Genomic DNA, 26,928 nt, shown 5'->3' with positions numbered 1-26,928 from the left:
TATCATTATCTTGTGGATCCATCAGTTCACATTTACAACTCTATGTGTTTCTCTTCCAGCAGGAGGCGCTTTCAGAATGGTACACAAAGCAGTGCAGCAAATGACTTTGAAACGCTGCACGATTAATCGCACGATGTTGTGAGGTGCGTTTAGTCAATGAAGCCGGTATTTTGATTAGTAGTAAATCTCCATCACGTGGGTTCAGCTGCATTCAGCTGGAGCGTTCAGAGGCGTAAATCACTGACAAGCTACGCCAAATCGTGCTCAAAATCGCATTCGGCGTAGCTTGTCAGTGATTTACGTCTCTGTGTATTAATTGGCTTCATTGACTAAACGCGCCTCACAACATCGTGCGATTAATCGTGCAGCCCTACGTGCAGCGATCATAGTTATTTAATTTATATATTCAGTGCAGGCCTATATGTTTTATTTATTTTATTTTATTCAGATTTTCTCTGTTCAGAAGCGCTGCTGATGCGTGATAATTTGAGTATGTGAATACAGTTTTGTTGTTGCTCTGTATGCTGCTGTTTGCGTGTTAAAATAAAACATTTGCTTGTATTTTTAATGTATCATCACAGCAGTTGTCGGTCAGGGAAATTAACCGAAGTGAGCATCCCTAGATGAGAATCATTCATAAATCTGCTGCTGTCAGCAAAAAAAAGGAGTACTGAGGTCTTGTGGGTTTCCGCCAAAATAAAAGTCAACATTCCTAAATGTTAGTATTGTCATTTTACTGTTGTTCGGTAAAATAAAAAATAAAAAGTAAGACAAAAATAATGATATCAATCATTACAACAGCTCTATTAATACAGTTATTATAACATTCTCCTTTGCTCAGCAAGGCTGCAATTATTTGTACATTAAAAACACCTGCCTGATTCAAGAAGGGGGTCTTAAAAATGGCCGAGGAATATTATTTTACAAATGTTTTATATTGTTAAATTGTGGTTTGTTGGTAGGCTTTAATGTTTACTAGAATGTTAAAAATGTTCAGTGTTAAGTAAATATTTTTAAATTGTTGTTTTGTAATTGACTTTTTTCTTTGAAAAGCAAAACAAAACTGTAAAAAAGCAAATATTGGCTATTTAATTTATGCACTGGTGAGAAAAATGGGCAAAATACATGGGGGAAAAACACACAAAAAATGTGTTCCCTCAAGATTTTTGTAGCCACTACTAGATATGTTTCCAATAGGGATGCACCAAAATGAAAATTCTTGGCCTTCAGCCCAGTGTGTAATTTTGTTTGGCTTCGGCCAAGAATTTTCATTTTGGTGCATCCCTATTGGAAACATATCTAGTAGTGACTACACAAATCTTGAGGGAGTTGTAATGGAGAGAAATTCCAACTTTCTATTTCTGTATTTCATTAATAGATAGCTGTATGTAAATGAGATTGGCTAACCTCACTGCATGTGAATTACAGCTCGGTTCACTCTGTTGTTCATTAAGGTGCGGCCAAGTTTCTGTTGAATAAGCGTTGATATCCAAATGTGATCGGTCATATGGTAATGAGCTTACGTTTGTGTTGTCATGCAACTTTCCCAAAAAAGGAGCCATATCGACTGGCCAAAATATGTGAAGGTGGGCTTGTTTAACTTGCGCTCAAACCCTGAGCCCATTCACAGTTTGCCAACAACTTGTACTTTAGGCTAAAAAAATAAGATTATGATACAAATGCCAAATTTGATTAATGTAATGCTGAATTGAAACAGTATGGGTGTGTTTTGAGGTCAGTACGCCCTCATTTAAGGTCTGTCTCTGGGAATGTTTTGTTATTTCTCATGTGGCCCATTTCCTTGGCAAATGAATGAGTCTTTGTTACATAGACCAGCTCAGACGTCCTTGAAATTACTTCATCATTGATAGGTTGGGAAGATATTACAAAATGTTTTTAGTTTTGTAGCCTACCGTTGGCAGTTTTTCACTGACACCATGCGTTTTTAACTATATAAAAGCACAATCTGTTTATTTGAACTTTCTTTCTGCTTAAACATGCAAAGATATCACATGATCAGCATGTGTTTCCAAGTGATTCAGCATATGTCTGTCCACTGTGTTACGTTTCTACTCCAGTAGCAACAGGATGTTTTAAAACGGGTGACGGTATGCGAATTTAAGAGATGCATTGAGCTTTTCCCCACCCCTTTTCTCTCTCTCGTGACTTTATTGCATTACTCAGTACATCTGGGATGGAAACGTTGGTAGTAAAGAAAAAAGCAAAGCATGCACGCTCACCCCTCCCCCTCTCCCTCTCCGTCTGTGCCTGCCTATCCCTCCTCCCTCTCCGGCGGACACGCCGACCGCTACTCCCATAGCCTGTCAGGAAGTGTTATGACTTGCTGCCGTAGGTCTTTGTGAGGCAGGCAGGAATGCTGGTGTTTCAGATTAGCCTTGAAGGGTGTGGAGCAAGCACTGCCTCTACTGCTGCGACCGCTGGTGCCTACAGCTCCATTCTCAGCTCACGTCGGGACGGTTTGTCTCTATATTTCTCTTTTTTTCCTCCTTCCTGTCTCCCTCTACATCCCCCATTCTCTCATTAACGTTATACGCTGGGGAAAAGCATTCTCTCTACGTCTGTCTCTTTCCCCTGGTGCTCTGCTAACGGCACAGCATCTGTAAAAGCTCTCTGTTGTTTGAGTTGAAATTTGTTGCATCTGTTTGCAGTTTGGAGGAGCTTTGAGGTAAAAGGGTGGTTGTTTTAACTTAGAATTTAAAGAGTTTTTGCGTCTCGTCAGACTGGTAAATCCATTTTAGTGTGAAAGAGCACATGGTCAGGTTTTTGTTTTTGAATCAAAACTTAGAGAAAGCGATTTGGTGGCGGTTTTCTTTTGCTTTGTAACTTAACACTGCATAATGGTTTTCACTTGGTTCAATCACTCGTGCAGTCCTTAGAGACACTGAAAACTAGTGACTAGACAGGATTCTCTGGTTGCTTAGATTTGTGCATGACTCAGTCCCATGAGGTCACACTAGTCTTCACTCATTTGGGAAGTAAACAAACCTTAGTCAAATTATACTGGACTTGAATTGCGAAGAAACTCATTAAATCATCAATTCTCGAAGAATCGACTCAAACTGATGATTCATTATCTTCTAAGGTTTGTAGCGCACAGAACTGTCTCAGGGAAGGAGATGCCACAAGGGTGGAGAATTGGCCCGTTTGTTTTTGTCTTTTTCTAAGAAATTCCAGCAGAGTTTCCATGTTGGCTTTCTGAATAGCTGAAGGATGACATCAAATGTAGACCTTGAGACAAAATCAGCCAATAATCTTCTTTACAAGTCTGCTCTGCTGTCTTTAATGGTTATTTACACAATAAGCAGTTTAACTATTATGTAACGTTGGCATTGCCTTATTTTTGAACATTTTTAGAACTCCATAACTAGGGGTGTGGTATTGTGGATTGCACCGCTAATGATATAAAGTGTGTGTTTTTTTTTTTTTTTTAAACACAAGCTAGACTAGAGTGACAACTATAGGAATGGAGATGTTGACATGCGCCGCGGGTGTGTCTCGATTCATCATGACTTCTTGTAAGGAACAGGAAGATGCATCTCAGGCAGCTTATAGTGCTGCAGTGCTGTGATTGCTGCATGTAAAAGCAGATCTCAGGTCAGTTTGTACAGCAGAGCGTGATTGAGACGGAGGCGCTGCATCTGTTCTCGGTTCAGTAGTTGTGGATGGACACTGCTCAAGAGTTTTGATTTTGTTGTGGCCTTCATTCAAACGGTACGTCACCATAATGTGTTTATTGCCGCTCAATGATATGTTGGGATCAATGCCAAAATACAGCAGTTAAATGGACTGTATTAATTATTGTGATATCCTGGACAAATATTTACCTTGGTTAATAAGGTTTATGCTATACTCTTAAAAAATAAAGGTTCTTTACTGGCATCTATAGTTCCAAGAACATTTAACATCAATGAAATCTTTCCATTGCACAAGAGGTTCTTTATAGACAAAAAATTTCCTTCAGATTCTTAAGATTCTTTTATCAAAAAAACTGGAAGGTTCTTTTTTGTTCTTCTATGGCCTTGTTGCAAACTCTGTTTGGAACCTGTATTTTTGATAGTTTAGTTGTTAGATTGTATTTCACAGTTGAACAAAAGCAGGCTGACTGTAGGACAATTCAGGTCGGACCACATCTGGTGTTCAGATTGTCACACATCATCTTAACTCTGATAACTGATAAAAAAAAAAACACGCCAATCTTCCAAAGAAGCACATCCAGACTTTGACTTTTGGCTGTGGATTGGTCTCTTCCTTTTAGTCGAACTATTTGATCTTCTCTTCTACAGTTTTCACTGTGAAATAGTGGATTTATGACTCCTTGTTTGGCTTTTGCTAGCCTTGATTTCCAGTTCCAAGCAATGAATAGGTCTTTAAATAGATGTAGTAGTGTTTCGGTCTTTGTCGTGGCAAAGAATCACGTCACTGCGCTGCTTGCATTATGGTGAGGTTTCATTCAAAGGGACCTGCCTTGACACGCCCTCTCGAACATACATTTTGCCCAAATATAGTCTACTCTGTTGCATGCTTGATAGACGTTTGCATGTCATTTGCATGTCTTATCATCTTACTGTACAATCCCTCTTCCAGGTTTCTCTCCCAGAAGACAGTCGCCAGTGTTCATTTGGCACAGCTTGGACAATAAAGTTTTTGTCCTTCTTTCCACAGAAGGACACACTTTATTTGACTGAGAGAGCTTCAGGTTGTTCTTTGGGAGATGGCAGGAAAGATATCCAAAGACGAGCTGGAGGAGTTGCGGGAGGCCTTCGGAAAAGTCGGTGAGTGCTCTTCCTGTCCAACCAGTTTTGTCTACTCTAATCACTTGGCGTGCCGCCCGCAAAGGTGTCTTTTTCCTTCACGTATCTTGTGAGTTCTACTGATTTGTCTTTGTTTTCTTTGCGTAGATAAAAACTGCTACATCACTGTACAAAGCCAAAATAAGAATTGGCATTTAGATTCTGGTTTGGTTTCTTAAAATGGAATTGATTGGGAAACTCTAGACTGTTTGTTTTCTTGTAATGTTGTTATCGGTCCTCCCTAATTGCTTGTAAGGCTTGTCCTGTGACAGTTTGCAATGGTGTTGCTCAGAGAGACATCTGGGTTTTTCATTTGACCTCATGAAGTTTTTGGCATCACCTGTTTCCTGGCGCTTGAACCGTCCTCATGGACTCTTGTCTGCAAACCAGCAGCTGTTTACCACTATTATATGTGACCCTGGACCACAAAACCAGTCTTAAGACGCTGGGGTATATTTGTAGCAATAGCCAAAAATACATTGTATGGGTCAAAATTATTGATTTTTCTTTTATGCCAAAAATCATTAGGATATTAAGTAAAGATCATGTTCCATGAAGATTTTTTTGTAAAATTCCTACTATAAATATAAAAAAAAATGTAATTTTTGATTAGTAATATGCATTGTTAAGAACTTAATTTGGACAACTTTAAAGGTGATTTTCTCAGTATTTTGAATTTTTTGCACCCTCAGATTCCAGGTTTTCAAATAGATGTATCTCGGCCAAATATCGTTCTATCCTAACAAACCACATATCAACAGAAAGCTTATTTATTGAGTTTTCATATGATGTATACATCTCAGTTTTGTCAAATTTAACCTTATGACTGGTTTTGTGGTCCAGGGTCACATATATATTTTTCAAATTTATAGTTCACTTTGAATAGGACTTTAATCTTAATCTTTAATCTTTAATCTAATAATTTATTCAGTAGCATTTACTTGCACACTGAGAGTGTCAGCTGCTAAATAAGTGTTATTACTAAGTTTCTTTAAAGTGTTAGCTCATCCAAAAATGAAATTGCATCATCATTTACTTACCCTTATGTCATTCCCAACCCATAAGTCTTTTGTTGACGATAAAGACTTGTTTGGTGGTTCGAAAAACGCATTATTTTTCACATAATTTACATTATTACAATAGCTTTTTCTCCAGGCTGGCACAAATGGCTCAATTAGTTCCGGGTTTGATGAAGGTCTGCCTTCAGAAAAACTAAATGTGTTGTGATTGGTTAGCAGTCCCACTGCGTTGCAATTGCGAACAGCTTAGACGGCGTTTCAGTCCTGCCACGCCGCTTCCCAAAACAGCTAGCTGATTATAACGTTTTAAATATGGATATTTTTCTTGCAAAAACACATTGGATCACTAAAGAAGGCTTTTACTGACCCCTCCGGAGCCATGTGAGCCACTATTATTATGGATCGACTTGTTTTGGACTGATGGAGAGAAACACTTGTCTATGCCGTTTGGGAGTGCCAGTATTATTTTTAACATAACTCCGATCGCATTTGTCTGAAAGAAGGAAGTCATATACACCTAGGATGCATGGAGGGTGAGTGAATAATACGCTACAGTAGTGTTGGTCCTATCGTCAGCCTGCTAGATCACGATACATGCTATCATTATTGTGCTAATTTATTTAATTATTTACATGCCTCAAACCAGCTCCAGCATAAGGCCAGTGAAGCTATCTACACTGTATGATGAATAAATCTCTTACCACACACTGCACACATCTACGGCTTGGCTCCGACGCGGACAATGATGATCGTCACTCTAGTCAATGCTTGTGTTTACATCAGCCACAGCTCACGTGTGTTTCGACCCTCTGTAATGCACATGTCGACTACGCGGCTTCAGCATGGCTACCGGAGCAGTTCACGGACACTTTAGTCAATGCTCGCGTTTATACGAGGCGCAATGTGGCTTGCTGAAGCATCCCAGAAGTAGCTGTTCATGCTACATCGCAAAAGTTAGGCGAATCCCCCACCTCATCCCTCCTCACCCGCCAACGATTCGAATTTCCGTAGATGGGATTTGTTTGAATGATATTCTAATGGACCGTGTTGTGACATTACAGCATCCGGAAAACAAACGCTGTAGTCCAAAGGAGCCATTCGTTGTAGTTCTTGAAAAGGAAGTTTTATAAAAACTAAATATCCCCCTTCGGAGTAGACTTTGAGATTTGTAACTTGGTAGATGTTTTTTATGCCCAAACATACACACCACACACTGAGTAAAATTCAAAAAGTGAAAAAGCATAATAGGACCCCTTTAAAAAAACCTAAAGATTTCTGTCCCTCTATTGAAAGTCCATTCCACCAAAACTCAAAAATGAAAATGACTGTGTGCAGCTGTCTATTCAATGCTGGCTAATGCTCATAGCACAAGTTTGCTCTACATGAACTCTTAGTGTACTTCAGGAGTGAATTTTGTCAAAGTGGTTTTTAAATGCCTGGAACATCCATATCAGCAACTGCCTGAGTTTGAATATTGCATAGAGTATGAGTAGAGAATTAATATGGTATGTCAGTATACTGTAGAGTATAGTGCGGTTCTTAAACGCTGGGTTTAAAAGTTTGTGGAATTTGGGTGTTTTTCATGGTGCTTGACAAGAATGTGCTTCAAACTGCATTTTCCCATTTATCTGATTTCTCCAGCAGACTGGGCAGAAAATTGAGGCCTAAACTGTTGCCAATGTCATGGTGTTATAATGCACATACTAGAAAACCCAAGTGGCTGACATTTCGTTTAATGTTGTTTAGTCTGTTTTAGTATTGCAAACAGTATTTACTAGACAGATCCTATAACACAACAGCTCTGTTTTAGCAAAACAAGCATAATGTACTTTCACATATTTGGCAAATAGCAAGATACCTTGTTCTGGCCAGAATCTAAGGCTGCGTTGCTTCTCTTTTGTGAGTAATACAAGAATGCATTGCTTGAAGATCAGTAAAAATGTTCAACGTAAACGTGTTCAGTCTGAACCATTACTCATTTTAAATGTGCCCTGTTTTAGTCATAAGCATAAAAGCATTATTTTTGCAATGTTTCATTTAAGTGTATAGCTGTATTTGTACTTAGATATTCTATTGTTATATTGACGTTTTAGGCTACCCAAGAGATGTCTTCCCATTTACAAAAAGTTTTATTTTGCATCCATATATGCACACATGCTGATGCTTTTTGCTTATGAAACAAGTTAAATTGCATGTCCTCAAATTTTTTTCTTTGTAGTTGTGACATTCTTAAAGGGATGGTTCGGAGTAGAATTGACTTCATTGCTATGCACTCCGAAGCCCATGTAAATACCCCATCCAAATTTTTTTTTACCTTAGTCGAACATTTATGGAGATATTAGAGTTTTTCGAATTGCTTGTTACAGGAGTGATTGGTACATGTGATGTATCTGGTAAATTGCACCACTAAACGTGCAAGTTATCTTACCAAACTTGTACAGTAGTGTAAATAGGTTATGTACTCACAAAACGCTGCATCAGAACATTTGTAAGTCCACCATGAGTGTTTTAAAAACACGTTTTACCTGAGAACTACTAGTCTCAGAAACTACAAATGGCGACACGTCGACGTCACTTTTCTGGTTTGAAAAAAGCACCCCCTTTAAGCTGTTGAACTGCAACAAAACCTAATTACAACCCAAATGTTTTGTGCTTGTTGGCAGGATGCATGATGTTGACACTAAATCATTCATTTTCATTTTCCTCCGTAGATTTGAATGGCAATGGCTTTATCTGTGACTATGAGCTCCATGACCTGTTCAAAGAGGCCAATCTGCCCCTGCCAGGGTACAAAGTCCGAGAGATCATCCAGAAACTCATGGAGGAGGGTGACAAAGACAAGGACAATAGGATCAGCTTTGATGAGTTTGTGTCTGTAAGTGTCTGCAACCCTTTTCCCCTCATGGATGTGGGACATATACATTCCTTAATAATCAAAAATAATTATACATCCACATCCTACATAGGAAAATTTGCATACACATCGAAACTATGCTAAAGACTTCCTACACACTTTTTTCCCCCTCCAATTTCCTTTGTAGTGCTTTGGATAATAAAATGTAGTCCAGTGAATCAACGCTTTGTTCTGTCTATAGATTTAACATTTGCAAATCAAATAGTTGTAAGAAAAAAACAAAAAAACATTTACACTATCACATACTGTTCAGATATTGTGCTGCATATGCTTGAGATTGTAATGGGTGAATGCAAGTTACACCTTTTAGGAAACAGTTGAATGATTAAAGTGAAAAGGTTTCTGCATGATTAATGAATTAGCCAGAATTAGTAAGTAAGAATGGTATGTAAAGTTTAGTTGAATTTGAAACTTAACAATTTGTTCAGAAAGCATCATTTACAGCTTTAAATCCATGATTTGCATAATCAGCAGTAGCTTTCAGCATAAAGAGACAATACATTTTACAATGAGATTAGAGTTTCAGTGTTGAATCCAGATGGCATTTTTTAATTAGCGTTACTAAAAGAATGGTAGAATACAAACAGTTAGTATTAAAGGTTCTTTTGGAACTCATCCCATATGCTACAGACACAATGCTTCGAACTGTGTGGGTTAAATAGAAATTATTATTTTTTTGCCTACTTTCTATCTGATCAGATGATACAATAGGTCAAAAATCCCCCAAAACTAATGCTACTGGTCAAAAGTTTGGAATAAAAGAAATCTCTAATGCTCATCAAGGCTGCATTAATTTGAAGAACAAATACAAAGTGGAATTTTTAGCATCATTACTCCAGTATTCAGTGTTACATGATTCAGAAATCATAATTAATATGCTGGTTTGTTGCTCAAGAACATTTCTGATTATTATTATTAATGTTGAAAACAATACCTAACGTATTTGAATAACAGAAAGCATTTATTTGAAATATAATATTTAGTAGCGTTATAAATGTATGTACTGTCCTTTTAAAATAAAAGTTGTATTTTATATTTATATTGTATTGTATTTATTTTATCTTTTTGAATAGTAGTGTATCAGTTCCCGCAAAAATAGGAGGTAGCAAAAACATTGATAGTTTTAAGAAATGTTTTTTGAGCAGCAAATCAGCTTGTTAGAATGATTCCAGTCTTGGTGAGCGTTAGAGTCTTCTTTTAAAAACAATACAAAATCCTAATTATTGCAAACTTTTTGACATTTAAATGAAAGACCCAAGCCATATCTGTAGAGTCTGGTCTATGATATTTAACATTAAAACTGTTTGATTGAGACTATTGATGCTTCCTGTGTCGTCCCTTTGAACGGCCCTGTGTTTGTTTGCACTTCTGTGAGGAGGTTATGAGCAGCTGCTAGCAGCCTCCGTTCACTAGATGTTCCACTTGGCACTGACAGTCATGCTTTAATTACCCAGAGATGCCACATGTCAGAAAATATGTGCATCTGTTTGGTTTCAAAGACCTTGTGTGTGTTTGACCACATGTCTGCTTGTGTATTCAGTAATACATATTTTCTTGTTCATGTAATGGGTAAGTTGGTTGGTGTATATTTAAGCAATACAGTACATGAGTCAATGCTAAAGTCCCAGGGTAAAAGTTGCTGTTAGACACACTGGACACTGACTATATTCACAATATAGCATGGCGTCAAGGACAGATTTTAGATAATAAAAAGTTACACTTTATTTTGAATCCACATTTGACATTCGACTAACTTTACATCACATTGCAACCACATGTCAACTAGCAGGAATTAGATTGCTAAAACTTTATTTTGATTCCTCCCAACAGACATTCAACTGACTGTAAGTAACTTTGCAATTACTATGTGATCCTGGACCACGAAACCAGTCTTAATTATACATTTTTCTTTTATGCCAAAAATCATTAGGATATTAAGTAAAGATCATGTTCCATGAAGATATTTTGCAAATTTACTACCATAAATATATCAGAACGTAATTTTTTTATTAGTAATATGCATTTCTAAGAACTTCATCTGCACAACTTTAAAGTCCATTTTCTTAATATTTAGATTTTTTTGCACCCTCAGATTGCAGATTTTCAAATAGTTGGCCAAATATTGTCTAGATAGATCTTTCAAAATTGACCCTTATGACTGGTTTTGTGGTCCAGAGTCACATATGTCAAATTATTTTGACAGTCTAACAGTCTCTAATACTCTATTGAGAATAAGTTAGCATGTAGTTGCAAATGAATTGACATGTACAGTAGAGTAGTTGCAAAGTTACTTATACAGTAGTTAGGAACGTGTCTAAAGTGTATCTTGTTAAAAATAACAAGGAGAACATGTTTACTATTGTTGTTGTTTTATTAAGCAAAGTAGTTTCTGACAAGTTAAAAGTTGCCTCTGTGGGTGCTGTACAATTACAGAGCATGATTTTTTTAATCAATATTATGGTCCCTTGTGTCTGCACAGATCTTTCAAGAGCTGAAGAGCAGTGACATCGCAAAGAGCTTCCGGAAGGCCATCAACAGGAAAGAGGGTATCTTGGCTATCGGCGGCACATCTGAGCTCTCCAGTGCGGGCACACAGCACTCCTTCTCAGGTAAAAACGCCTCTGCTTTCACTGGATCAAACAAACCACTGCTTCCTTTTGCTGTAATTACATTTGCACCACACTTCCCACTGTCTTGGAGTGTGGTACCGAGGTAAAGTAATAGTTTCAGATGATAATAATATGGTCTTTTGTACTGATTGCCAAATGCATATCTTGAAATCTACAGTACATGCTACTCCAAGGCACTTCAAACAATGATATAGTAACACCAGGTCCAAAATGCAATAACAAACTTTATAGTACATACTGTACCTTTGTTTTTAGTTTAGTTTTTTAGTAGTTAGTGGTATGTGATCTTGTTTTCTGCATCTTCGTCCAGAGGAGGAGAGGTTCGCTTTCGTGAACTGGATCAACACAGCGCTGGAAAAAGACCCCGACTGTAAACATGTGTTGCCCATGAATCCCAATAAAGATGATCTCTTCAAGGCTGTGGGAGACGGCATTGTGCTGTGGTTAGTTAGACACACTCCTTAACATCTTGTCTGTGATTTTATTAATTTACATTGTTTACAAAACCATCTAAATGCATGTGCCTTTGTTTCCTTTTAGTAAAATGATCAACTTGTCAGTACCTGATACTATTGATGAGAGAACCATCAACAAGAAGAAACTAACACCCTTCACAATACAGGTTTGGCTCTGCTTTTCCTTTTTTGTTTCAAAATTTGCGTGTAGGCGATTAATTTTTCCAATTTAACGGCGTTAAAAATATTTAACGCATTAAGCGCAAGAGTGATCAATTGCATGCACAAATGTGGCCAGTATCAAATCATATTAAAGCGCAAATGAAACTACGAGCATGAGTGTCAGATCCGCATCATGTTCAGCAGCGGCAGCTCTTAAAGTAATAGCAGCCTAATAACCCAGCTACTGTGATGTCTATTAATCAAAGAATGAAAGAAAAATGAGGAAATCAATAACTTTTGTAGCTTTAAGGATTTTTCCATATTTAATTTAGTATTTAGTGTTTATTCAATTTCTCTATATTTCCTACTTATTGAAGGGCACAGGTAAATCATGGGTTTATGTGAAATTTGTTTTAAGTTCACTTAAATTAGAAGTTGTAATTTTTTAAAATCTAATAAATGTTAAAATTGATAGCTCTCAATTATACTTTAATGTTGAATGGCTAATGTCAGTGGTTACATCAGTAATGCTAGTAATGTAAGCAATGTTGATACTCACCAGTGATGCGCGGGTCAATGTATAAACAACCTGAACCCGACCGACGTTTTCAACTAACCCGCCCGCAACTCGGACCGCAAAAAAAAAGAAGAAAATATTGTACCCGACCCGCTTCCTGACCCGCATTTTTAATATTTGTGACTGACACCAGCGATTATATGTGGTGGAGATGCGTTCACTGTCAAACATCATTCGGCATTAATTAGGTAATTTTGTCAAAAGAAATGTTCTTGATTACAAGAAAAATACAGATTGTTCTTGTTGTGATTTATATTGTCTTTCCTTTATACAGATTTACATAGTTTCGTTTTCGAAGTACTCTAAATTATGTCAGTGATTCTCCGATGTTATATGATTTTATTTCGATTTTATTTCGATCTACAGTGTAATAAAAGTTAAGAAAAAGATTAGCCTATAGCCCTAAATATATATAGACTACAAGCTAATTCCTTTTTTCTTAACTTTTAACTTCTTCTAAAAATTATCAAGAATATTAAATCAACTTAATAGGCTAGGCTAACAAATTTTCTTATACAAACATAACGAATGCACTTCAAAACGAAGTGTTCATATAAATTCAGGAATCACGAATATGACAAAATAATATTATTTTATATATATTAATTGTATAGCTATAATAGTAGTATCAAATGAATAAGGAAATTATAGTGCCTTGAATTTATTAAGTAATGTTTAATTTCGTTCGTTTCGTTCTCTCTGGAAATGTAAAGGAAAAAATACAGTTTTTACTTGGAATTCGTTTTTTATTCCCTGGTTTTAAACAAGCATATACATGAGATAATTTATATATTATTGCTTGAATAAACGTTTATAAATAGTGCTAGAAATTTTATAATTAAGGAAATTAAACATACCTAGGCATTTGAAAAGACAGTGAAATGTGTCTAATAATTCCAAAAACAAAGAGAAGCGCTGGACATAATCAAAATATTCGAGACATTTATTAGGAATACCATTTTCTTAACAGTTCAGATGCTGCATGTGTTTATCCAGTCTAATGGAAGTGTGCGTCTCTCCCCGACTTTCCCAACAAAAATCCCACCCCCTCTCAGAAAATACATAAAGCTGACATTACTGAGCTATATGCGTTTAAAAGTAGCCTATTAAAATGGTACAATGGCATTGCTCAGTTCAACATGTTGGGAAATCGGGCATTTTGCCCCGCGTCAGCATTTATTCAACAGTTAATAACGCTCAACATTCAAAAGGTAAATATTATTCAGCCAATAAAGTGTAGGTCTATGTATTTCATAGAAAATTGTGTCTAGTACTATATAAATTACAAAGGTTTAATTAGCATCTTATTTCAAACGACCCGACCGACCGACCGCGACCCGAATATCATTAAAAATATTTTTGGATGACTCGTAACCGCGTGTGACCGCAGGCACCTGCTCATTTTGGATCAACCCGCGCATCACTGATACTCACCATCATTCATGAAAGAAAAAGATTGTCTTTGTTGTTTCTACATTAATTTGAAGATTAAATGTGAAATTATTGCAGTATAAAAGTACATATAAAAAAAATTGTGTTAGGTGGGATTAATTATGATTATTCCTGATTAATTTCAGAAAAATGTGTGATTAATAATCGATTGACAGCGCAAAAGATTATTATTAGATTTTTTTTAGAGAGATTTGAGCCTAAAGACCTTTCCACACTGAGTGTAAAAAAGCAAAACGAATATCGCACGTGATGACGCATTGGAATAAAACTACAGATTCCTATGGATGCTTCCACACAGACCGCGAACATTCGAGCCCCGAAAAAGCTAATGTTTTTTTTAACAACCAGTCCAACAAATTTTTTCAGTTTCGCAAAGCCGTCCAATAAGATTTGAGCATTTTTGAACACTGTCCGTTTTCTTCCATGTGCGCAAGTGTTATATGAGTCACAGCGCATTCACTCTCTAGATCTTCCGTATTAAAAAAAATGATTGAAACATTTTTCTACTGTTCTACACATGAAATATGAAAGCAAACAGACATATTATTATGTGATATATTATATATGTGATATGATATGATATATTTTCTGTATCTGTTTTGCATTGTTGGTCGACGCCACCTAGCGTGCAGGCGTAAATAAGCAGAATGCGAAGATTCGGTTTGCGCTCAGTGTGAAAGCACCATTCGTCAGCGATTCGCATCGCACTCAGTGTGGAAAGGCCTTAACAGATTTCATTGCTTCTGTCTTGCAGGAGAATCTTAACCTGGCTCTTAACTCAGCCTCTGCCATTGGCTGTCACGTGGTCAACATCGGGGCTCTGGACCTTCGGGAAGGCAAACCTCATCTGGTTTTGGGCCTGCTGTGGCAGATCATCAAAATTGGTCTGTTTGCTGACATTGAGCTGAGCAGAAATGAGGGTACGTGTCTCTGTTGCACAAATACGGTTGCACATCCAGTCCAAATAGTGCTGGCATTGTCACAGCTGTTGACAACATCCAGGACTCCTGACAAACAGATAAAGCGTCTCTTTTAAAGAAGTTAAATGTTAACCCAACTGACTGAATTGACCATTGTGGCATAACTGAGCTCTTAAATCTGACCTCATTGCTGGACTGAACAGTTTGTTTTCTCCTAAATTGAACTTAAGGGAGTTTAGACCTGTCCCAAAGGCTCTGTGCATTAAAGTTTTGTAGAGAAAGTTTTCTAGCCTCAGACGAACCTTGTATATATAATGAATGAGACTCATTCTGAAAGGATCAATAAACATTTATAATATTACATAAAATTGCCTTTCATCCGACAGACTGCCAGGAATGATTAGTCACAAAGCAGGACTGGGATGACAAATTCTAAACAAATAGTATAATTGCCTTGGCTTGACATTTATAGATCCAGTGATAGTTCTCTATACAAGCTTCATTGCCTTGAACTGCAGGCAACAACCGTCAGCCGGTAAAAGTGAGACAAATGCACTGTCTACTGGGTTCTCATTGGGTTAAAAACCTATAAACATGTTGCTGTGTTCTGGATCATTTGCAGAGGTTTGTGTGCGTAAGCAGGGAGAACATCTAAAAGAACATAGCAGTTATCCAGTCCAAAATGGTGTTATTATTGAGGGGCCTTGCTTAACGGTGATTAGTAAATAGCTAGAGGGTGTTCCTTCATCCAAGCCAAAGTTTGCCAGCCAAGCTGGGATCCATGCAAGTATTTAATGGATCTACATCTACTTAGTGTAGTAGTAGCAGGAAAATCCATGTAACTAGACAGTAGGTACCAGCAACATTGTGTAAATGAAGAAAGCAAAGAGACCCAATACCGAACCCTGAGGTACTCCAGTGGTTTGTTTGATCTGTGAAAGGAACAAAGAGACCTGGTTGAAAAAAAGTGTTTTCATATGATCAAGAAAATGGAAGCTGGTCTGTAATTTTCTTCTAGTGTAGGTTTTTAAAGTTGTGGGTTTACCTTTGCCTACTTGAATGCGGTGGAAAAAGTATGGGCGCTACAGGATACACTAGAGAAACCTCCGACAAGAGGTGTTAGTGCACTTTGAAGTTGTGGAATGAGCCTGGTCAGTTTGAAATTAAGCACAGCAGGAATTGTGAAATTATCAGTTTTCAGTGGATGCCTGCATCTGCTGTAAAAGTTCATACCCATTAAAATCAGTGGATTCACAGCATTCTGGTTAACTGATATACATGGTCTTGTTTCAGCTCTGGCGGCACTGTTGAGGGATGGAGAGACACTTGAGGATCTGATGAAACTGTCTCCAGAGGAACTGTTGCTTCGCTGGGCCAACTTCCACCTGGAGAATGCCGGCTGGAGTAAGATCAACAACTTCAGCCATGATATTAAGGTCAGTCTTAATGTGTTTGTTTACTGTTCTCTGCGTATGTGTCTGCATGCTAATAAAGTATTAAATCTCTGTTTCTACTAATGTTTTCATGAGGATATTAAGCATGAGAATTGTCATGGTAGTCCAGCATATCTTTTATATCTTTCATTTAGTTGTAAGATATGAAAACTGTTGGTCTGAGATATGGTAAAGTTTTAAAGGGGTCCTATTATGCTCTTTTACAAAGTTTTTATTTTGTTTTGGGGGTGCACTAGAACATGCTCTCATGCTTGGTGGTTTGAAAAACACATTATTTTTCACATAATTTAAATGATTAAAATAGCTTTCTCCCAGGCTGGCACAAATGGCTCGATTAGTTCTGGGTTTGATGAAGGTCCGTCTTCTGAAAAACAAAATGTGTTGTGATTGATTAGCAGTCTTACTGCATTGCAATTGGCGAACAGCTTAGACTCTTTTTCAGTTCTGCCACGCCTTCCCAATGGGGACCCCTTAAAATGCATCCTGCCACGCCGCATATGAGGGCTTTTATTCTCTTATCAAGGTAATTTATATAAAAATGATTTCCTTCGAATTGAAATAACATATTAGTGTCTGTACAGATGTTGTACAGGTTGACAACACAGAGGAAACCAGCTTAGATTTCTCTTTTATAGACAACTTTAAAATGCATTATAATTTCTTAACATGATGTATACCAAAATTAAAAAAAAAAAAAAAAAAACTAGTTAACAATTTCAAATATTTTTCCTTAAAATGATGTGTACATCAGTATTGATGCCATGTTCACTTTAAAGAAAAGACTAATGTGTCATGACTTGGCTTTACTAATCATACAACTGTATAAGTATTTGTAGATTATAGAGTCATAAATACTTTCATGACCATATTTTAGTGTATATTTCCGATAGAGTCCTGTTGCTTTGAATGATATTTGCCAATCAGTGCAATAGTGGTTAAACAGTCACAGATAAAGTTGTTGTCTATTAAGGCAATCACTTCTATCGCTGCTTGCACATAACGTTAGGGTTTTTATTAAACAGCAGTGATTCTTAATTCCTGTCCTGTTGACCCACTACTCTGCACATTTCATATGTCTCTCTTTGGAGCTGTTCCCAAATGAGCTGATGTTCTGAATCAGGTATGTCAGATAAGAAAGAAATACAGACTGCGTCCGTAAGCTGAAAAAAGCTGCCTTTGAGAATGCATTCCAATGTAGAAAGGCATCAGTTCCTGTATCCTGAGATGCTTTCATCTGATTGATTTTCGAAAGCAACATAGATGTTTCCTTTGCTGCCTTTTATATCACACGATCCTGTGTGTTTGATTCCGTGACAGCTAAAAAAAAAAAAAAAAAAAAATCTGAAATCGTGCACAAATGCTGCCTGCAAAATCATTGCCTGATAAGGCAACGAGTCATAATGCTTTCAGACGCAGCCACAAAACGTGCCGAACAGTGGTGCATGGCTTATTGAGAAAAGGCATGCTATTACATTTCCTATTCAAATTCTGAGTTATATATAGAGGACACAGTATTATTGGACTTGGAAGTGGGTGGACTCGTTTGACTTCAGAACACCACAACATCAGCATATCAACACCCTAGCTTTGTGACTGGTTTTCACTGGAAAGAACAACTCGTAGTTACAACCTTTTTAAATGATATGCATTGTGTATATATACTAATATTAAATGACATGTACATGCAAAAAAGGTTTTTTTGAATAACATAAAACATGAGTGTGTAATGAGACATTTTACGTAGATGTTTTGCACGTTTAAATTTCTCAAACAACAAAAGCTTTCCTTTTAAGGTGACAATTCCCTGCTTCAAATGAATGAATGCCAAATTTATGTTTCCAAATTTATCCAAATTAGAATTTACATAACAGCTAACTTCATTTTCTGTTTCATAAAGGCAGTGCACAAGAGTGAAAGGGCAGTTACTTTGGCTTTCAAATTCTCTGACATGACATGAATTTTGTAAAACATGCGTGGGGTCGTTTAGTGTTTAATAGGGATGTAACGGTATTGTAAATACCGTCGTACCGCAATAGCAAATTTTTTCGATACTACCGTGGTCGCATGACTCGATAAAACCATAGTTCTTCTAAGAAAAGTTTGCTCAGGCGAATGGAGCGAACGGGAGGTAGTGGGAACTACAATTCCCATCAGCCCAGGCGTGGCCGTCATCCTTTGCGGTCTGTTGCCCGCCCCCCTTGAACGTCAAGTTCATTTTATTTTCGATATAGCGCCAGATCACAATAGAAGTCATTTAAGGTTATCTTTCCTATAGAACAGGTCTATATATTGTTCTTTTATTAAACAAACTAAACTGCCTTATGTTATTTATCTTATTTACACGAAGGCATGTCATTTGTCTCTACACTGTCACGCGTTTACAATGTCTCCTCCGCGAAAACACGGACTGGATCGCGGACTCCATTCATAAAAACCGAATTAACTAACGTTATAGCGCGAAATGCCACGGAATTTGTCGATTATTGGATTAATAAATCAAAAGTTGGTCTTTCACTTAATTCAAATCGCGATATGGACTAGTGTCTGTGAAAACTGAAATGGAGAAAGACCGTTTTAATATGAATACTGCATGTTCCGTTTGCCTCTGTCTGTATAAATGGAGAAGACACGTTTTTTTTTTTTTTTTTTTTTTTTTTTACAACACTCATACTGAAGCACGCGTGATGCTCCCGCTAATTTGGCCTTTGTATCTCACATGAACAGATAACTCAGTCTCCAAAGCTGCTGTGAGTGTCACTTTTACCGTTTCATTTGAGAAAACTAGCATCATATCATACTACGGTATACACACAGAAACTTCATGGCAACCTGTCAAAATAAAAGTACGGTTTAACATGTAACAGAACAATATTAGTCTTGTATTACTTTTGTACAGTATAATGTAGGTGTGTATATATTCCTATTTAAATAATTTACATAAAACAATATATATGATAAAAAATAAATATTACAACAAGATTAACCACTTAATTGTAGAACAAAAATACTACAATTATTATTTAAACGTTTTAAACTGAATATAATTTTTCTTCCATGTATTGATTTTAACAGTAAACCTGTTTGTTTGCCAAAAATTAAAAGGGTTTATTTTTCATTTGATTAAAAATAAATGTCTATTCTTTCATTTGATTATCAGAAAAATAAAAACACACAAGAATTTCTAAAAAAAAAAAAAAAAAAAGCAAAAGATTGTGGAGCCCTATTGTTCAAAATGTTAAAACAGAGTTTTGGACTTATTTTTCCACTGAAATGAATGTTTTCGTTACTACACAAAGTAGGCTAAAGTACTGCGAAAAAAAAGTAACGTGGTTACATGGTTTAATAATTTTTTGTTATTAAAATTGAAAAATTGAAGTTCCTGTTTCAAAGATTACAGATAGATGGCTAATTTGTATGCCATTGATATGTTCAGTGTTCATGTAAACTGTTTAATAAACACTTCTGGCACTTTTTTCGAGTCTCTTCATTAGTTTTGTTTTTCCTGTAAATGATTCAATAAATACCGTACCGTGACATTCATACCGAGGTATTACCGTACCGTGAAGTTTTGATACCGTTACATCCCTAGTGTTTAATAAAAGATATGTGACCCGAACTGTTAAGTGATTGCCCTTTTGACTCTGATTTAGTGATAAAGACTCTTATCTGTACTGAACTAATATCTGTCTCTGTCTCCCTCTATGCTGCAGTTAACAGATTTTTCAAAGTGTGTAAAGGTACTTTTCTAAATGTACTGCTGGATCAGTTAAAGTATGCAGTTTTGTTGTTGTTGTTGTTGTTTTGTTTGTTCATTTATTCACATCTACCACATTCATGTTCTTAGGAATCCATGCATGAGTGTGTGTTTTTATGACATTTTCACAGATCTCTCTGGATTGTGCCTCAACTAAATATAATTCACAATGCACAATATACTGCTGTTTTCAAGTCCTTTGATTTTGGTCAGAATAAAATGGATGCATTAGACCATTATCATACTGTAGTTGCACAAGCCTGTTGCCTCAGTATTTTTGCCATGCTTTAACATTATTCTTCAACAACAACACAAAAAATACTTAGAAACGAAATTGTGTAAAAATCATATAGAAACTAGCAATGTTCACAATGAAAACTTAAATATGATTAATACCAGTTTGTGACCATTCTTTAAGTCCATAACGTTTGGTGTGTCATATTTGATATGCAAATATCTAAGGCGTCTAAGTGATCAAAATGATCAAAAGTTTGCTGAAATACCTTTTGCACACAATGTACTACATGCCTTCTGTTGTCTGACTGATAGTTTAGACATTTTTGGCATGCAAAAAATGTTTTAGTATAATTGTAGAAATGTCCACCTTCAGCTCATTGATTGTTCAGCTTTTATTTATTTATTTATGTATGCATGTATGTATGCATTTATTTATTTTTGTAGTGAAACCTTTACTGTTTTTTATGAAGTAAATGTAAGAATAACATATTCTTAACATTTCAATATAAACACTAACTTGACTAAAGAAACGTTGTATGTTAAAACATTTAAATTTAATCTTACTAAGGAGATATAGATTTACAACTAATGTTTATATGCATTTTATGTAAGTAACTATACTGTTATAAAGATCTCATTTATTTAATTACAAGCTTTTAGACTTTCATCTTACTTTGTGGTCATACATATCAGCAACTGCAATAAATAGCATCATTTTGCTCAGTTTGGGCTTCTGAATAAAAAGGTTTTTCCTTAAGTATGAGCTGCATAATCTTACTATATCAGACTATAAAGGCATAAAGGCCTGATGTACCAAATATGATACTCAACAAAAAGCACTTATGCAGACTTTTTAAATATTTTGTCAAGGTTCAATAGGTCTAGGCTCAAAGAAACTCACCAGTATTTTGTAGAAATAGACGTTGTAGCTTTAAAAAAAAACTGATTCTTTTAAGGTGTCTGATAAGCAATAATTATTTTATTTCAGCTTTTAACACAAAAATGAGTAAACATTGTTTTCTGTTGAATGCAGTGGCATAATGGTGTTATATTAGAGTCTGTCTTTATTATTTGGTGTTCATGTGCTCTCAGGACCTGAAGGCATGTTTATTAAACAATTTTTTTCTCTTCTTTCTCTTGCAGGACTCCAGGGCTTATTTCCACCTGCTCAACCAGATCGCGCCTAAAGGTCAGAAGGAGGGTGAAGATCACATTAACATTGACATGTCAGGCTTCAGCGTGAGTATGCACTTTTGAAAATGCACGTTATTCACTATGCATTTCTGTGTTATAAAGCAGTCCAAAATGTGAGAGAAACATAAGATCAGCTTCACTACATCTAAGCTCTTGTGAGCTGCTCTCAGTAGAGGAAGGAGTTTTAAATCAGAAGATCAAAGCTTCAGTCACTGTAGCAGCTCATTGTAAGTCAGGACAGGCAGATTTGTGAGGAGACACACTAGGGACTTCCTGAAAGCCTCTGACTGGGAGCTTCCTGCTTTTTGGAGAGCAGTTGTTGAGAATCAGCAGATCAAACACAAGTGTTTCTCTGGGGGTCTAAACTTGACACGAGGGAGTGAAAGTGTGTGCAAACCTGGGTTTGGTTCTTATCAATGCAAAACATTAAAAGCGGGTGTGTTTTTGACGATGGCGAATGAGCAAAAAAGCCCATGTTTATTGCACATTGTGTTCCAGTCTGTGGCTCTGTGGCAGTCACAACACTGCGGATGCCACATTCCACCCCCAATATGCCATGATTCAAGTCATTCACTGGTTTGGTTCGGGACAATAACAACATTGCCCATTTCCCAGCAGCCTCTAAACAGACAGAGGTCTGATGTTTGAGTGCTGGGTGACTCATGTGAGTGTATTTAACCCCACACACTGCCAGAGCAGCTGTTATTGACTGTGTGCTGAATGAGACGGCTGTGGTTGGGCGGCAGCTGCCGTAGCGCCGGGACACAGTCAGGGTCAGTTCATCGTCAACATCACCCAGTGTTTCAGCTTTCTGTTGCCACCGTGTTACTGTGTGCAGTCACAACACAAATAATGTTTCCTTTCAGTGCTTAAACTTCCATGTCCTACATTCTGTTCCAACTGCTTCAAGTTAAGTTCATTTCACAAACTATATACACATATAAAGTTAAGGTCAAAAGTTTACACCCCCCCCCTTCAGAATCTGCAAAATAAGAGGGATCATACAAAATGCATGTTATTGTTTATTTAGTACTGACCTGAATAAGATAATTCACAAGATGTTTACATATAGTCCACAAGAGAATATAACAGCTGACACTGTTCAAAAGTTTACATACGCTTGATTCTTATTACTTTGTTGCTACCTAAATGATCCACAGCTGTGTTTTTTTGTTTAGTGATAGTTGTTCATGAGTCCCTTGTTTGTCCTGAACAGTTAAACTGCTGCTGTTCTTCAGAAAAATCCTTCAGGTCCCACAAATTTTTTGGTTTTCCAGCATTTCTGTGTATTTGAACAATTTCCAACAATGACTGTATGATTTTGAGATGCATCTTTTCACACTGAGGACAACTGAGGGACTCATATGCAACTATTACAGAAGGTTCAAACGCTCACTGATGCTCCAGAAGGAAAAACCATGCGTTAAGAGCCGGGGGTGAAAACTTTTTTGAATTTGAAGATCAGGGTAAATTTAACTCATTTTGTCTTCCTGGAAGCATCTTGTGTAGCCTCTTAAGGGCAGTATTAAATGAGAAATATATATTTAGGCAAAATAAAACTGCACACATCTCCGTTCTTTTCAAAAGTTTTCACCCTCAGTGCTATAGTCAAGGGTTTTCCTTCTGGAGCATCAGTGAGCGTTTGAACCTTCTGTAATAGTTGCATATGAGTCCCTCAGTTGTCCTCAGTGTGAAAAGATGGATCTCGAAATCATAGTCATTGATGGAAATGGTTCAAATACACAGAAATGCTGGAAAACCAAAGAATTTGTGGGACCTGAAGGATTTTTTTAAGAACATCAGGCAGTTTCAGGACAAACAAGGGACTCATGAACAACTATCACTACAAAAAAAAAAAAAAAACACAGCTATGGATCATTTAGGTAGCAACACAGTATTAAGAATCAAGCGTATGTAAACTTTTGAACAGGCTAATTTTTATGAATTCAACTTATTTTCTCTTGTGGACTATATAGAAACATCTTTTATGTGAAATTTCAGGTCAGTACTAAAAAAACTCTAACATGCATTTTGTATGATCCCTCTTATTTTGGTAAAATAATGAAACATTTGGCAGATTCTGAAGGGGGTGTAAACTTTTGACCTTTTGATCAACTGTATATACAGTAGTCAGCATTGGAAGAGGATCAAAACCTTTCATCAAAGTTGTCCTAAAACCAATACCCAAAACAATACCCATTCTTGTCTTAGGACAACTTTGATGAACTGGTTTGATCCACATCAAAGGTTGGCTATTTATTTATAAGTCTCTTCTGCTTTCCAAGGCTGCACATATTTGATCAAAGATACAGAAAAATTACTATATTTTGAAATATTATTTCAATTTAAAAGAACTGTTTTCATTTTAAATACATGTTAACATGTAATGTATTCATCCTTCTATGCTGATTTGCTGTGCAAGAACTTTTCTGATTATTATCAATGTTGAAAACAGCCGTGCTGCTCAATGTTTTTGAAGTTAGTTAATTCATTACTGACCCCAAAACCTTTAAACAGGTTATTTGGACCACAAAACCAGTCTTAAGTCACACAAGTATATCTGTAGCAATAGCCAAAAAGACACTGTATGGGTCAAAATTATTTTTTTAAGCCAAAAATCATTAGGATACTAAGTACAGATCATGTTCCATAAAGATATTTGGAAATGTCCTACTGTAAATATATCAAAACGTAATGTTTGATTAGTAATATGCATTGATAAGAACTTCATTTGGACAACTTTAAAAGTGATTTTCTCAATATTTAGATTTTTTTGCACCCTCAGATTCCAGATTTTCAAATAGTTGTATCTCGACCAAATATTGTCCTATCCTGTATTCTTCACATTGCTTAATTCGGAAGTCCTAAAAATGCAGCCTAGGTAGGCAGCTCACTAGAGTTTGGGACAAAGCCTTAAATTAGAGTTTTGCACTATTACACATGTACTGTTTCTGAAGGTTGTGTAGGTACCATTTCTCCTTTCTCCTAATAGTGTTTATATTTGACATTTGATTGTCTCTTATTTTCTCACTGACCCATAGGACAGAAAAGGAGAATGTTTTGCATCTGTGGCTTAAGCAAATCTGGCCCATTGAAGCAGAGAGGGAAAGATTAGTTAATTTGTCAGCAGCTGAATGCTAAATTCTCTTTGGCAACCATCTTTGTTTGTCCTGGTGTGTCCTGCAGGAGAAAGACGACCTGAAGAGAGCCGAGTGTATGCTGCAGCAGGCAGACAGGCTGGGCTGCAGACAGTTTGTCACGTCTACTGACGTCGTGTCTGGCAACCCTAAACTGAACTTGGCCTTCGTGGCCAATCTCTTCAACAAGTACCCAGCGCTGACCAAACCCGAGAATCAAGACATCAACTGGGGACTTCTGGAGGGTGGGTGTTTTGCTTATAATTGTTGTTCTTTCCCGTCTCGTTTTGCCATTTTAGCTCTTGCTAAATACATGTGCCACGTAATGACTCATGAAAATGGGTGGCATTTCTTCCAAACACTTATTTCTAAAAATATACCGGATGGCATCACAGAAGGGACATTCAGGATTTTTTATTTTTTTTATGGAAACTGGTAAGCGCGTGGTCAGACAGAGATTCAAAGGGAGGGCCTGCTTGCCTTATTTCCTGAGGCCTGCACAGTTTACGCCCTTCTGGTGAAGGTTGCGCCCTCTTGTGGTAGAAAACACAAAAAACAAGCATATCCAGTCAGACCTAACCCTTGTTTTTTATAGATAGCATTTAGGTCATTTTATAATTTATAGTACGTTTCATGTCTATTGATGTTGTATATTTTTCTAACAATTTTCTTCATAAATAAAATATATTTTGCCTATTAAGAGAATTCATAATTTAATCTCACACATATTTTGTGCAGCTTGTTTTATAGTTTACTGAAAATTGCTTTTATTTTTTTCTGAAATTACAGTTTTTACAATGTTACTTCTTGAATTGATTAGTCTTCAGTTCAAAATAATAAATAAAACAAAAATTGAGATTATTTGTATTAAATTAATTTATAAATAGCTTAGAAAAATTGATTTTTATAAAAATAGTTTTTAAAATAGAGTTTTTTTTTTATGTCTATCATGATGTCTGATATCTGTCAATATGCAGCAAACTCACAAGTAAACTAATTATATTAATTTCATGAGTCATTTATGATAATCAGGAAATACTGGTAACAGTGTAAAGCTATTTAAAAAAGTTTGTCAAGACCAACCTTGAAGTTTGCTTGAGAAAGCTGGTCCAGAAATTTTGAAAAAGTTTAAAAAGATTTCCAAGTTTGAAGTTTTGAGGGTTTTCAGTCTGAAATAGTTTAAGTTTAAAGTAGTTTTAAAAGCTTAATGTTTGATAGATAGATAGATAGATAGATGTAGATAGATGACTAGCATGTTGCTAACATGTTTCTAGCATGACTAGCATGTTGCTAACATGTTTCTAACATTATTAGCAAGTTGCTAACATGTTTCTAGCATGATTAACATGTTTCTAGCATGATTAGCAAGTTGCTAGTATGTTTCTATCATGATTGGCAAGATGCTAGCATGTTTCTAGCATGATTAACGAGTTGTTAGCATATGTTTAGCATGATTAGCATGTTACTAACATGGTTCTAGCATGGTTACCAAGTTGTTAGCATGTTTCTAGCATGATTAACGAGTTGTTAGCATATGTTTAGCATGATTATTATGTTACTAACATGGTTCTAGCATGGTTACCAAGTTGTTAGCATGTTTCTAGCATGATTAGCAAGTTGTTAACATGTTTCTAGCAAGTTGCTAACATGTTTCTAGCATGATTAGCATGTTGTTAACATGTTTCTAGCATAATTAGCAAGTTGCTAACATGTTTCTAGCATGATTACCATGTTGCTAGAATTTCTCAAGCCAACTTAATAAGCTTCCATTTGTCAACGTCAGTTAGCTACAATGATAAACACTTCTAAAGCATTTAATTTTTAGTTAATGGAACATTAACTAAAAATTAAGATGTTTTTGTTAAGTAACGTTAACAAAGATAATTAAAACTGTAATAAATGTATTGCTCATTGTTAGTTAATGCATTAACTGATGTTATCTAATGTGTTACAGCCAAAATGTTCTCTGTGTTTGTAATTTTGTAACAGTGATTAACTCTTGCTTTTGTTGGGTTTCTGTAGGAGAGACCAGAGAGGAGAGGACTTTCAGAAACTGGATGAATTCTCTGGGTGTCAATCCTCATGTCAATCACTTATACGGGTGAATCACATGTGCTCTTACCTTCACATCTTAATCTGTTTCATATAACCAGGCATTGAAATTAACTTTTTCACTCACCAGCCAATTTGGCTACTAATTGTTACCGGCTAT

The 26,928-nt window shown here is 36.3% G+C and overlaps 1 protein-coding gene across 2 annotated transcripts in view; it reads left to right on the top strand.

Moving 5' to 3' along the window:
- pls3 (plastin 3 (T isoform)) overlaps positions 1-26,928 on the top strand; it is a 47,952-nt gene that overhangs the window by 13,775 nt on the left and 7,249 nt on the right. The window contains exons 1-11 of one of the 2 annotated variants that reach the window (XM_073820385.1): positions 2,320-2,477; positions 4,684-4,793; positions 8,542-8,705; positions 11,224-11,353; positions 11,685-11,817; positions 11,915-11,996; positions 14,775-14,940; positions 16,234-16,376; positions 21,529-21,624; positions 24,766-24,961; positions 26,739-26,817. In XM_073820385.1, coding sequence (XP_073676486.1) covers positions 4,733-4,793; positions 8,542-8,705; positions 11,224-11,353; positions 11,685-11,817; positions 11,915-11,996; positions 14,775-14,940; positions 16,234-16,376; positions 21,529-21,624; positions 24,766-24,961; positions 26,739-26,817 — 1,250 coding nt within the window. In that variant the 5' untranslated portion in view covers positions 2,320-2,477; positions 4,684-4,732. Of the gene's footprint in view, positions 1-2,319; positions 2,478-4,683; positions 4,794-8,541; positions 8,706-11,223; positions 11,354-11,684; positions 11,818-11,914; positions 11,997-14,774; positions 14,941-16,233; positions 16,377-21,528; positions 21,625-24,765; positions 24,962-26,738; positions 26,818-26,928 lie in introns of those variants that run through there. The other variant, XM_073820386.1, reaches the window with a different exon arrangement.

The sequence above is a fragment of the Garra rufa genome, chromosome 16 (assembly GCF_049309525.1).
Source record: "Garra rufa chromosome 16, GarRuf1.0, whole genome shotgun sequence".
In the NCBI taxonomy this organism is placed as follows: domain Eukaryota; kingdom Metazoa; phylum Chordata; class Actinopteri; order Cypriniformes; family Cyprinidae; genus Garra; species Garra rufa.
This window is presented reverse-complemented; position numbering and strand designations above follow the sequence as displayed.